Source organism: Ammodytes marinus, assembly GCF_949987685.1.
Source record: "Ammodytes marinus genome assembly, chromosome: 2".
In the NCBI taxonomy this organism is placed as follows: domain Eukaryota; kingdom Metazoa; phylum Chordata; class Actinopteri; order Uranoscopiformes; family Ammodytidae; genus Ammodytes; species Ammodytes marinus.
This window is the reverse complement of record NC_137231.1, coordinates 33,456,894-33,470,177: the sequence shown is the minus strand read 5'-3', so window position 1 is coordinate 33,470,177 and position 13,284 is coordinate 33,456,894. Positions and strand designations below refer to the sequence as shown.

Sequence of the window (13,284 nt, the reverse complement as noted above, 5' to 3'; positions counted from 1 at the left end):
TAACTATGGCCCATATTAACCTAATCTCAGTTTTATCTCAGCACTACATCTAAAGGTTATGCTTGGAGTCTTGTATAATTAACCTGCTGCTGCTGTTACTACATACCACACACACTGTGAACCTTAGTCCTGTTACCTCAGTGTCTACACCCATATGCTGCTCTGACCGTCGGAGCTGCACGTTAGTCAGTCAGTTCGTTGTTCGCAGTAAAGGAGGCTAGAAGCACAAACTACAAGCTTGTGTTGACACTTAAACATCTGTCGAGTGGCACGCTCCCGGTAAGTGTTAAGATCAAAGGATTAAGATCAGTTGAAGAGTTTATGAAGATAAAGTATCAATATTGAAAAGATAAATACTTTTTATTGATGTTTTAGTGCAATTGTTCGTATTTCCATGTTGGAGTATAACTGGGGTTTTATGTGCATGTAAAAACTCTTCAGAAAAACCGTTACTACAACCACAAAGTTTCACAGAGCCAGATAACAACTTCCAGATGTTTTCAACTGAAAAGCTTAACAACAGGACTGCACTTTAGGAATGCATTATGCAACCTGATTTCAAACTTTGCTCATTCACAAAATCACTATGGTTTTATAGAGTTCAGCTCATAAACCCTGAGGGTTATGCAATTGTTAGAGCAGTGGGCCTCGGTTTCCTGTTAAAATAAGTTAAACCCTCTGTGAGGTTTGAATCAGATTTGTTTGGCTGCACTTTACTAAACGTTTAACAGTCTTTGCTTTTAACTGTGAGGAAGTGGAAGTTGTTGGTCTCAGAGCCTGTGGATTTTGCTGCACATGGCAATGAGTATCAGTAAACATTTGCACTGATGTCATTTTGTATTCTGTTGTGCATTGCAGTCTAACTCTGAAAAAAATTCACAAATAAACATTTGTCTCAGTGGGCTTTACATTCCATACAATATGATACAATATGATACAATATGACACCCTGCCCTTACACCCTTAGCTCGGCTGAGAAAAAACTCACAGTAAAAAACCCTACCGGGATTAAAAATAAATAAATTGAAGAAATCTCAGGGAGAGTCGACAAAGTAAGGGATCCCTCTCCCAGGACAGACATACTGCAATAGATGTCATAAGTAGAGAAAATCACAAAGGAATTTGATCATTGACCAGATGTTTACATGGTAATACTAAAGTGAAGTGTGAATAGTGTGGATGCAGGAAGACTTCAGGTGATGCCTAATTTATGAATTAAGTAAGTCTTTTGAAAGGAAAGATCTAACATCCTAATATCTCTTTTCAAGATCTCTTTCAGAGATGTACCGACTGACCTTGGTGGCACTTCTGGTGCTGCTCTACTCTCCACCCTGGGTAAATGGAGGGAAAGTCTTGGTGTATCCTGTAGATGGAAGCCACTGGATCAACATGAAAGTCCTTGTCGAGGAGCTTCACTCTAGAGGCCATGAGATCACTGTGTTACGGCCATCAGACAGCTGGTACATCAAAGGGGAATCTCCTTCCTACAAGTCCATCACTCTAAATTCTCCTTCTGGGTTTGATAAGGAAAGCTTTGGGACATTTGCAACCACAATGCTGAACATGCGCCGGAATGGGGCTTCCCTTTGGACTCGGTTATCCCTGGAGTATGAATTGGTAGTGCAGTTCTATCAGATGAATGAGCAGATGATTCAGATAATGGGGGAGATGTTTGAGAATACGGAACTGATGCAGAGCCTCAATGATGCCAAATATGATTTGGTTCTGACGGACCCATGGGTTAGTGCAGGGGTGTTTCTGAGTCACCGTTTGGGTCTTCCACTTGTCTTGAATGTGAGGTGGACCATTGAGGTTGAGGGACATCAAGCAATTGCACCTTCCCCTTTATCATATGTCCCAATACCAGGGGCAGAGCTGACTGACAAGATGACATTTTCCCAACGGGTCAAGAATGTTCTTTTCTATTTCTTCACTTCTCTTCAAATTTGGTATGTCACAGACTCAACCTACAAACCATTTGTCCATCGTTACTTTGGGAAAGATGTGCATTACATGGAGCTGTTTCAGGCAGCTGATATATGGCTGATGAGGAACGATTTTACATTTGAGTTCCCACGACCCACAATGCCAAACATTGTCTACATGGCAGGATTCCAGTGCAAACCCTCCAAGCCCCTGTCTAAAGAACTAGAGGACTTTGTCCAGAGCTCTGGTGAACATGGCATCATCGTTATGACATTGGGAACTCTGGTGGCAAAACTTCCTGAGGACATCACTGAAGATATTGCTGCTGCTTTCGCCCAACTTCCTCAGAAAGTGATCTGGAGGCACAAAGGCAAAAGACCATCCACCCTCGGCAACAACACCTTACTGTTGGACTGGCTGCCTCAAAACGACCTCCTGGGTCACCCCAAGACCAGAGTGTTTGTTGCCCATGGAGGAACCAATGGAATTCAGGAGGCCATATACCACGGAGTCCCCCTGGTCGGTTTGCCCCTCATGTTTGACCAACAGGACAACTTCTTCCGGATGCAAGCAAGAGGTGTGGCAGAAGTCCTGGATATTGCAACAGTAAACAAAGACAACTTCCTGGAGGCGCTGAAGAAGGTTCTCTATGAACCAACACACAGGGAGAAGATGAAGACTCTGTCCAACCTGCACAGAGATCAGCCCATGAAACCACTGGACCGAGCTATGTTCTGGATCGAGTTTGTCATGAGGAACAAAGGAGCGCCGCATCTAAGGACAGAGTCCTACAAGATGTCCACAATCCAGTACTACTCCATTGACGTGGTAGCATTTCTGCTTGCATGTGTTTTGCTAGTATTTACCATTTTTATTTATACAGTAATGTTTTTGTGGCGGAGGGTGATTTGCAGAAGCAAAGTCAAAAGGGAATGATGAAGAAATTTGCTGCAAGATAGTTGTGCCACATTTTATGGATCCTGATTACTTGCAAAGAAAACAATAACTTTTGTTATTTACGAGGTAGTCAGAAAATCTGTAAATAATTCACAATGTACTTTGGAAAATTAAGATCAGTTTTCAGAACCCATCCAGAATAATTTTTTGGTGATTTATTGCAGGTTTTTGAACATATTTGAACTACTGTACTTACTTGAGTAAAATAAGCTATTTGGCACATGTATCTTGAACTTGTTTATCACAATGGCTGGGTAATAATTTAAGATGGAGTAAGAAGAATATTTATCATGTTTAGCAATGTGTTCACAAGTTCAACATTTAGTCTGTTTAAATGAACCCTGATGTGGTTTGGTTGGGCAGTTTGTAGTGCGGTTCTATGAAGTGAGAGTATGATCCGATGGAAGTGAAGCAAAAGGCATGGATTAGAAGCAAATATATGTTGCTATTGATGTTGTACTTTGAGTTTAGGACTCGCCAAAATAAAAGCTTGTTGGAATTGCTGTAAATAAATAAATAAATATAAATTCCCTAATTGAAGAAAACTTTGCGTCAGAGACTTTTATCAAGTAATGTTTAATGTATGATGACAAACTGTAATAGTTGTTACAGAGATTTTAACTTTACAGAAAGAACAAAGAGGAAATGTGATTAAACAAGGATTATAACAAGAACAATAAAACCCACTAGTCACCTACTCAGCTTAATTTAACTATGGCCCATATTAACCTAATCTCAGTTTTATCTCAGCACTACATCTAAAGGTTATGCTTGGAGTCCTTGTGTAACTAACCTGCTGCTGTTGTTACTACATACCACACACACTGTGAACCTTAGTCCTGTTACCTCAGTATCTACACCCATATGCTGCTCTGACCACCGGAGCTGCACGTTAGTCAGTCAGTCAGTTGTTCGCAGTGAAGGAGGCTAGACACACAAACTACAAGCTTGTGTTGACACTTGAACATCTGTCGAGTGGCACGCTACCGGTAAGTGTTAAGATCAAAGGATTAAGACCAGTTAAAGAGTTTATCAAGATGAAGTATCAATATTGAAAAGATAAATACTTTTTAGTGATGTTTTAGTGCAATTGTTCATATTTCCATGTTGGAGTATAACTGGGGTTTTATGTGCATGTAAAAACTCTTCAGGAAAACCGTTACTACAGCCACAAAGTTTGACAGAGCCAGATAACAACTTCCAGATGTTTTCAACTGAAAAGCTTAACAACAGGACTGCACTTTAGGAATGCATTATGCAACCTGATTTCAAACTTTGCTCATTCACAAATTCACTATGGTATTATAAAGTTCAGCTCATAAACCCTGAGAAGACATCCGAGTTTAAAACTTGAATTTTACAACTTTCAGATCTAGTAGTAAGCTTTATCTTTCCTGAGACAAATGTAAGCTGCTTCAGTTCAAACTAAATGATGGAAGAAAATGTTTGAAGCACTTTGTGAAGCTTACTCTGAAAATGCATGCCGGTTTATGACAGTTGTGATTCTTGCCCTTGTTGTGCAACACATGTAAAAGCCCTATTGACCTTTGACTGTGTCAATACAAAAGGTAGCTGCTAATAAATTCCCTTTAAAGTTCGACTTCCGTTATTATTCCATTCATAAATACTAAGCAGTGAAACTTGAGTGAGGGAACGTCCAACAAACATAAAAAGCTTTTGTCAACCCCCAGAGATTTAGCGACAGGATTTCCCACACCGTGTAATTGTGTTATCAGGAAACTATTATTGAGCTGCAGGGATCTGAGAGTTATGCAATTGTTAGAGCAGTGGGCCTCGGTTTCCTGTTAAAATAAGTAAAACCCTCTGTGAGGTTTGAATCAGATTTGTTTGGCTGCACTTTACTAAACGTTTAGCAGTCTTTGCTTTTAACTGTGAGGAAGTGGAAGTTGTTGGTCTCAGAGCCTGTGGATTTTGCTGCACATGGCAATGAGTATCCGTAAACATTTGCACTGATGTCATTTTGTATCCTGTTGTGCATTGCAGTCTAACTCTGAAAAAAAAATTATGTTGAAAAATGATTTAGAATTTATCAAATCAAATCAAATCAGTTTTATTTATATAGCCCAAATTCACAAATAAACATTCGTCTCAGTGGGCTTTACATTCCATACAATATGATACAATATGACACCCTGCCCTTACACCCTTAGCTCGGCTGAGAAAAACTCACAGTGAAAAACCCTGCCGGGATTAAAAATAAATAAATTGAAGAAATCTCAGGGAGAGTCGACAAAGTAAGGGATCCCTCTCCCAGGACGGACATACTGCAATAGATGTCATAAGTAGAGAAAATCACGAAGGAATTTGATCATTGACCAGATGTTTACATGGTAATACTAAAGTAAAGTGTGAATAGTGTGGATGCAGGAAGACTTCAGGTGATGCCTAATTTATGAATTAAGTAAGTATTTTGAAAGGAAAGATCTAACATCCTAATATCTCTTTTCAGGATCTCTTTCAGAGATGTACCGAATGACCTTGGTGGCACTTCTAGTGCTGCTCTGCTCTCCACCCTTGGTAGATGGAGGAAAGGTCTTGGTGTATCCTGTGGATGGAAGCCACTGGATCAACATGAAAGTCCTTGTCGAGGAGCTTCACTCCAGAGGCCATGAGATCACTGTGTTACGGCCACCAGACAGCTGGTACATCAAAGCAGAATCTCCTCACTACAAGTCCATCACAATAAATTCTCCTTCTGGGTTTGATGAGGAAGGCTTTGGGACATTTGTAACCAAAATTCTGAACATGCGCCGGAATGGGGCTTCTCTTTGGACTCAGCTATCCCTGCAGTATGAATTGGTAGTGCAGTTATATCAGATGAATGAGCAGATGATTCAGATAATGGGGGAGATGTTTGAGAATACGGAACTGATGCAGAGCCTCAATGATGCCAAATATGATTTGGTTCTGACGGACCCATGGGTTAGTGCAGGGGTGTTTCTGAGTCACCGTTTGGGTCTTCCACTTGTCTTAAATGTTAGGTGGACCATTGAGGTTGAGGGACATCAAGCAATTGCACCTTCCCCTTTATCATATGTCCCAATACCACTGGCAGAGCTGACTGACAAGATGACGTTTTCCCAACGGGTCAAGAATGTTCTTTTCTATTTCTTCACTTCTCTTCAAATTTGGTATGTCACAGACTCAACCTACAAACCGTTTGTCCATCGTTACTTTGGTAATGATGTACATTACATGGAGCTGTTTCAGGCAGCTGATATATGGCTGATGAGGAACGATTTTACATTTGAGTTCCCACGACCCACAATGCCAAACATCGTCTACATGGCAGGATTCCAGTGCAAACCCTCCAAGCCCCTGTCTAAAGAACTAGAGGACTTTGTCCAGAGCTCTGGTGAACATGGCATCATCGTTATGACATTGGGAACTCTGGTGGCAAAACTTCCAGAAGACATTGCTGAGGACATTGCTGCAGCTTTCGCCCAACTTCCTCAGAAAGTGATCTGGAGGCACAAAGGCAAAAGACCATCCACCCTCGGCAACAACACTTTACTCTTGGAATGGCTGCCTCAAAACGACCTCCTGGGTCACCCCAAGACCAGAGTGTTTGTTGCCCATGGAGGAACCAATGGAATTCAGGAGGCCATCTACCATGGCGTCCCTCTGGTCGGTTTGCCCCTCATGTTTGACCAACAGGACAACTTCTTCCGGATGCAAGCAAGAGGTGTGGCAGAAGTCCTGGATATTGCAACAGTAAACAAAGACAACTTCCTGGAGGTGCTGAAGAAGGTTCTCTATGAACCAACATACAGGGAGAAGATGAAGACTCTGTCCAACCTGCACAGAGATCAGCCCATGAAACCACTGGACCGGGCTATGTTCTGGATCGAGTTTGTCATGAGGAACAAAGGAGCGCCGCATCTAAGGACAGAGTCTTACAAGATGTCCACAATCCAGTACAACTCAATTGACGTGGTTGCATTTTTACTTGCATGTGCTTTGCTAGTATTTACCATTTTTATTTCTGCAGTAATGTTTTTGTGGCGCAGAGTGATTTGCAGAATCAAAGTCAAAAGGGAATGATGAAGAAATGTGCTCCAAGATAGTTGTGCCACATTTTATGGATTCTGATTCTTGCAAAGAAAACAATATCATTCCTAAACTTGTATCAGAACATGCCTGAGTGTGTATAGGAGAATGCACCCACAAACTGTTTGATTGAAGTCAGTAGTTGTTCAAACATAGGTTATATGTTTTGTTCTGTTCAAATGATTGTATGTTTGTTAATTACGAGGTACTGGAAAAATCTGTAAATAATTCACAATGCACATTGGAAAATTTGGATCAGTTTCTAGTCCCAATCCAGAATAATGTTTGGACGATTTCTTGCAGGTATAAACAACTGTACTTACTTGCACAAAATAAGCTTCTTGGCACATATATATTGTGGTTATTCATCACTATGGATGGGTAATTATTCATATTCTTATGACTATAACTGATGATTTGATGTCATGTGATCGTTATACAAATTTATGTTTTAATTAAAAAAAATGTATATATCAAGCAAACTGTTACATTCCCTTTGATTAGCCTAGGCTCTGTATTAACACCATACATTTTTTTCAGCTTGCACACAGGACAGACAGGTAGCAAATTGTGAGGTGATATTCACTGATTTTGACAAAATGTGATTTGTCGACAAAACATTTTCCAGAATTACCTAGTATGTCTTTAAGTTGTGTGTGAAGTGGGAACGCATCCTAATTATGAAAATCAAATATATTTTTTATCTTTTGACATTTTTGTACAGCAGTATCCTGTTTCCTATCAACACATACCAAACACGGGTATATCTGTGATGAACTTAAATTATCTGCTAACATCAGCCATGTTGTTCAATCGGTCAGGCTCTTTTTTCACACAGATAGAATCAATAAAATCAAAACATCCCATACAAAAATATTATACCCCCAACTCCTGCACTGTGTTGTACGTAATCTGCCACCAAAGTAAACTACCAAAAGACTCTAATCAGCTTACTCAAGACAAAGGGCAAGTTAAGAATCAAAAATACTATGAATGCTCGTAGCCCTGGGAAATAATTTACTGTGATTTTACCTCATACTCAACTGCCCAGTCTCTGGCTCTGGTTATTAGTGACTTTATTATTTATTTGGTTCCCCATTAGTTTCCACAAAGGGGTCGCTAGTCTTCCTGGGGACTTAAATATCTAATTGTCTCACATATAAATATTCGAGTATCAGAACAAAAAGGTGAAATAGTTTAATTTTAAAACTCACTGTTGATGTACAGGGTAGAGAGAGTTGAATCTCCTGCAGTCAGCAGAGGCTGGTCATCTTGTTGCCTGTTTACGTCTGCCCTCTGGTGGAGAGAAGAAGGACTGCATGGAGGAAGAGAGTGAGAAAGAGAGCGAGAGAGACAGAGAGGATTAATTTACAGAAGAATATTGGGGTCAATGGAGAGAGGATTACTTTTCCCCACGATGCCATTAAAGAATATAGCAGACAAACAATTTTGATGAAATGCAATGTTGAAAATAAACTCGACAGGTATAGACTGCGGTAAAGTTGGAAAGACATTGACAGATTTGAATTTCCAGGATCAATAACTCATAAGCAAAACGTTAATAAAACTCAAACATTGTAAAACATCAGACCCAGATCACATATAAAAGTAGAACAAATCAGAACTGAAAAAGATAATATGTAATGTAATTTGTTCTGGCTACACTATCATGGAAAACAAAACACATTTGAGTCACATATGAGCAAAGAAAATGGGAAAAAATGAAAAATTTTACCAGAAAAGGCATCATTTTCAGTCACCCTCTTCAGTGCACTTTCATAAAATGGTTTAAAAAATTGTACAGTATATCAAGGTTTTCTAATATTTTGAATAAAGTCGGTCACACATAAGCGAAGGGTCTTCGGGAAGAGGGTGACATATTGTGTACAAAATGTAAAGCCCACTGAGGCAAATGTCTTTTTGTGATATCGGGCTACACAAATAAAACAGATTTGATTTGATTTGACACCTTACCTTCCTGGGCAGACCTTCTTCAGGTCTCTTTGGCTGGATGGCTGGGTGACAGCGTTGCAGAAAGCCGTCTCCAAGTGACTGAGAGGAAGCGTCCTGTTCACCGGCCTATGGATCTGAGCTCCACTCCACCGCGTCACAGCCGCCTTGTTGCCCACGTAGAAGTGAACGAGAGCGGGTAAAGTGTCGAAGGTTTCCCCCTCCAGGCTGTACCGGACCCGCGTGTACGTCTCACCGGACTGAACCACAGACTTCCTGATGAGGAAGTGAAGGGTTTTCTGTTCCCAGTGGCTGGTGAGGACAAAGTCGCCCGGACTGGACTGAGAGTCTCGGATTAGAAATTCACCGTGATTCACCACCAGGCTCTCCGACACCTGAGGAGACATTTTAGTATTTCTTGGTTATTAAAAAATTTAAATTACTTTTTTTTTTCATTATTATTACAATTATTTAAAAAAAAATAATGTGACTGTTATTTTTATGTAAATACACATGTAATGAATCAGTGTGATGGCTTTGCTTTTACGACATTATTACTATTTGTCAATTTGTTTCAAAAATGCTGCCACAACCATCTTTTTAGAGCTTCTTCTTTTTATAAAGATAAAGGTATATTTATTATGGATAATTATTATTATTATTATTATTATTATTATTATTATTATTATTATTATTATTAGTATTATTTTTGTTTATAACTTTGGGTTTAGTTGTTCAGACAGAGAAGTCAAATGAATCAGATATCACAGACATAATTTGTTTGAAGAGAGCTCCCTCTTGTGGCCAAACCACTGCATGAGAGATTTTAAAGGGAAACCCCACTTTACAATATAATCTGAATTAGATCCTTTCCTTCATAGATACAGGTAGGTCCCAATAGACATTAGTTTAATTTAATAATAGAAAACTAAAAAAATTTGTTAAAAGTAGTTTCACAATAGTTTAAAGTTGTAAAATACCTGGTTTTGTTAAGCAATGTACAAATCATTCAGGTGGTAAACTACCTAAATCGCACATATGTGATTTTATTTAAATCTTGAAAATCATGTCAAAGATGCTTACTTTCTTAACTCAGAACAAAACAAAGGGTATTTTTAGATGTACTGGTAGCAGGTTTGCAAAGAAATAATAAGAAAAAACCTGCACAACGAAGAAAAAAATTAATTTTTCAGGTGTGCTTGTTTATATTACAATATGGGGACATATGTTTGACCACTACATGGACTCACTTCCCATATGGGGACTTAAGTTATATCTTTGGTTAAAAAAAATTAAAATCATGTGAAAGATGCAGACTTTTCTGACTCTGGACAAAACAAGCGTCTTTTCATATGTACTGGTGGATTATTTGCTAATAAAAAGAAGAATGTAGCCTACAAAAAGAAATCAAGATGTGTGTCAGGCGTGTGTTTATTTGTGTTACAATAAGTGGACATAGGTATGATCAGTACGTGGACTCACTTCTCATGTGGGGACGAAAAGCAGGTTCTAACTCTAATATTTTAAATTGAGACTTAGGGTAAATTTCTGGTTACAAATAACTTGGTTGGGCATGTAGTGGTTGCGACTAAGGTTACGGTAGGCCACCAGACAAATAATGTCAAAGCAATGACCCCTTAAGTGAGAATCATGACTCGAATGTGAGTGAGTGAGTGAGTGAGTGAGTGAGTGAGTGAGTGAGTGAGTGAGTGAGTGAGTGAGTGAGTGAGTGAGTGAGTGAGTGAGTCAATGAATGAGATTAGCATGTGTGTGTGTGTGTGTGTGTGTGTGTGTGTGTGTGTGTGTGTGTGTGTGTGTGTGAGTGAGATTAGCGTGTGTGTGTGTGTGTGTGTGTGTGTGTGTGTGTGTGTGTGTGCGTGTACCTCCCAGGGGATACGTCCGTGGTACCATGCGTGGCTCTTCAGGTTGCTGCCGCTTAGCTTCAGCTCCTCCTCCAGCTGTTTCCTCAGTTTCTCAGTCGGTGGCTCCAACCAAAACTTGTCTTTGGAGAACTGATAGATAGATAGATAGATAGATAGATAGATAGATAGATAGATAGATAGATAGATAGATAGATAGATAGATAGATAGATAGATAGATAGATAGATAGATAGATAGATAGATAGATAGATAGATAGATAGATAGATAGATAGATAGATAGATAGATAGATAGATATCCAGAAACAAAAACACATAAAACAATTATATGAAACCATCGAGTGACATCTTTTCCACATAATGTGGAGGGCCCAGTTGACCAGACTGTTCAGGGAAAATAGTGAAGTTTAAAGTACTGATGGCACGATATGAGATTTTAATGTCAGAGGTGTCCGTAGCCTTGAAAACGCAAACATCTATTCCATTATGAAAACAGCTTTTACAGGGGGGCGCCCGTTGTGTTATGGCTAGAGCATCACCCCCCCACCCCCCTATGTCTCTCCTAACTATCAATAAAGTATAGAAAATGCCAAAAAATAATCATAAACAAATGTTTGTCCTCTGAAGAACTAAGCATTCGGATAAGAAGTCGGACAGCTCTGGCATTCCCACACACTGGCATCCATCCACCCTGGCACCAGAGGACCCCAACACTCCGGCACCCATTCTAGAGTCCTGGCCTAGTCGCTGTGGCAACATCATTGCATCAATCACACACACACACACACACACACACACACACACACACACACACACACACACACACACACACACATCGCTGTGGCAACATCATTGTGCTTCTGAGGTCATCACTCAGCGCCCCTTTGTCCAAGTAAAACGAAGATACTGTATATCAAGAGTTTACAGGGACGACGGGCCGGGAATGCCTTTGTGTTGGGGGGCACACACTAGTTACAGTTATTACACTGATGTATTGGTGAACTGTTGTTTTCTTCGCCCCCCCCCCCCCCCCCTCTCCCTCCTCCCCCCCCTCGCTTTTTAAGAGAATGGTTTGTCCCAACGGTCTGTGAATAAAAGGGGGGACTTGGCACCAATCCAGGACCACTTCAAAACAAAACAGAAGAGTGTGTATATATATGGGTTAGTGTGTATTTTGGCGAGGGAAGGGAGCCCCCCTAATGAATAGCTTTAATTTCATTAGCATTATCATTCATTGCCAGCCTGTCCCATTAGAGACAAGTGTGTTTGTCAAGTATCCAATTATAAATCAATGAACTGGAAATTCTCTCACTCTCTGTGTTTCCTTTTTCTACCTTTTCCAGGCAGGGGAAAAGGCCCAAAAAACATCTTAAGAGTGAGAGAGAGACAGACAGAGAGACAGACAGACAGACAGACAGAGACAAGCAGACAGGCAGATAGACATAGATATATTAAATGTTTTTACTAACTAAAGTTGCAAAACAAAATTAGCAATAAAAATTCAGGTTACCAACAGCAACAGTGCGTGGCAACTTTTAAGTATTTCGCCGAAAAAGGAGGCGCATTCCCCGAGCCTTTTTGTCCGTCACCCGTCCTGATTTAGTGCCGTGTGTACAGGAATACAGTGTCAGACAGTTACGAGTTTTAGTTTAACCTTTTTACTGAAAATGGAGCCACTGGTGGGAAAAATAAAGTGTTTTGTCGGACAGAGAGAAAAAAACAACTAAGGTCAAGAGTGTTAGGTGAAAATGGATTTGAAATAATGTAAGGAGTAAGCTTACCTTAACGTATTCTCCACTGCTGTCCGGCAAGGCTTGCTGACTGAAAAAACAAAATAAAGAAATGAGAAATGTACATCAAAAATAATCTGTACCTCTGTTTATTATATGGATTAGTAACTTGCTCCTCTTATTTTAGCTATATATCTAATCTGGGTACTTTATATCAAGGAGCACTAAAACAGGAAGGCTTTCAACGTTTGTAGTTAGTAATAAGTGAATTGAATTTCATGTCATGATTATCCTGTCCAAAATACTTGCAATTCACAATAACCTCAGAAAAATTCTTATAACTCTTCAAATGTTTCTAAAACATACTGGAGTAACTATTTATTACATTAAAGGTGAAGTAAGCGGTTTATTAATGTTAATATAAGTGTTAAATCGCTCTTTATTCATACAGTGATCACTTACATAATGTGAGCATTTCATAAAGCCGATTTCTCAGTCAGCTGCTCTGCATATAATCAGCTAATAAAGTTTTCAGGGGATCCCGAAATTATTATCCAATCACAAGAGAGAATGCTACAAACCGACACCCGTCTCACTCATGGTCTCACTGCCGGTGCACGCCAGAGCGACAGATGGGTGAATGTTTATGCGCCTACAATGGCGGAGCAGGTAAAAATCCTTCCCAATGTCTGTTTAGATGGTTTTTATCATATTTTTATCACACTTATGGATCTGAGATGATGCCAGATAACTCGCTGCTTGACGACCAC

The 13,284-nt window shown here is 39.8% G+C and overlaps 3 protein-coding genes across 3 annotated transcripts in view; 2 read left to right on the top strand and 1 right to left on the bottom strand.

The window, feature by feature from the left end:
- Positions 1-13,284, bottom strand: part of LOC307265478 (SH2 domain-containing protein 3C-like) — a gene marked incomplete at both ends in the record, with an annotated part of 68,493 nt that overhangs the window by 40,711 nt on the left and 14,498 nt on the right. Inside the window, 4 exons of the mRNA XM_080047225.1 lie at positions 8,169-8,269; positions 8,929-9,299; positions 10,788-10,916; positions 12,566-12,605. Coding sequence (XP_079903351.1) covers positions 8,169-8,269; positions 8,929-9,299; positions 10,788-10,916; positions 12,566-12,605 — 641 coding nt within the window. The remainder of the gene's footprint in view (positions 1-8,168; positions 8,270-8,928; positions 9,300-10,787; positions 10,917-12,565; positions 12,606-13,284) is intronic.
- Positions 1,282-2,862, top strand: LOC307265793 (UDP-glucuronosyltransferase 2A2-like; the record flags this gene model as incomplete). Its single annotated transcript, XM_080047597.1, has 1 exon — positions 1,282-2,862. The coding sequence occupies one exon, from the start codon at positions 1,282-1,284 to the stop codon at positions 2,860-2,862; it is 1,581 nt and encodes a 526-aa protein (XP_079903723.1).
- On the top strand, positions 5,368-6,948 carry LOC307265812 (UDP-glucuronosyltransferase 2A2-like; the record flags this gene model as incomplete). The annotated part of the gene is made up of 1 exon (XM_080047621.1): positions 5,368-6,948. One exon carries the CDS (start codon positions 5,368-5,370, stop codon positions 6,946-6,948), a length of 1,581 nt encoding a protein of 526 aa, XP_079903747.1.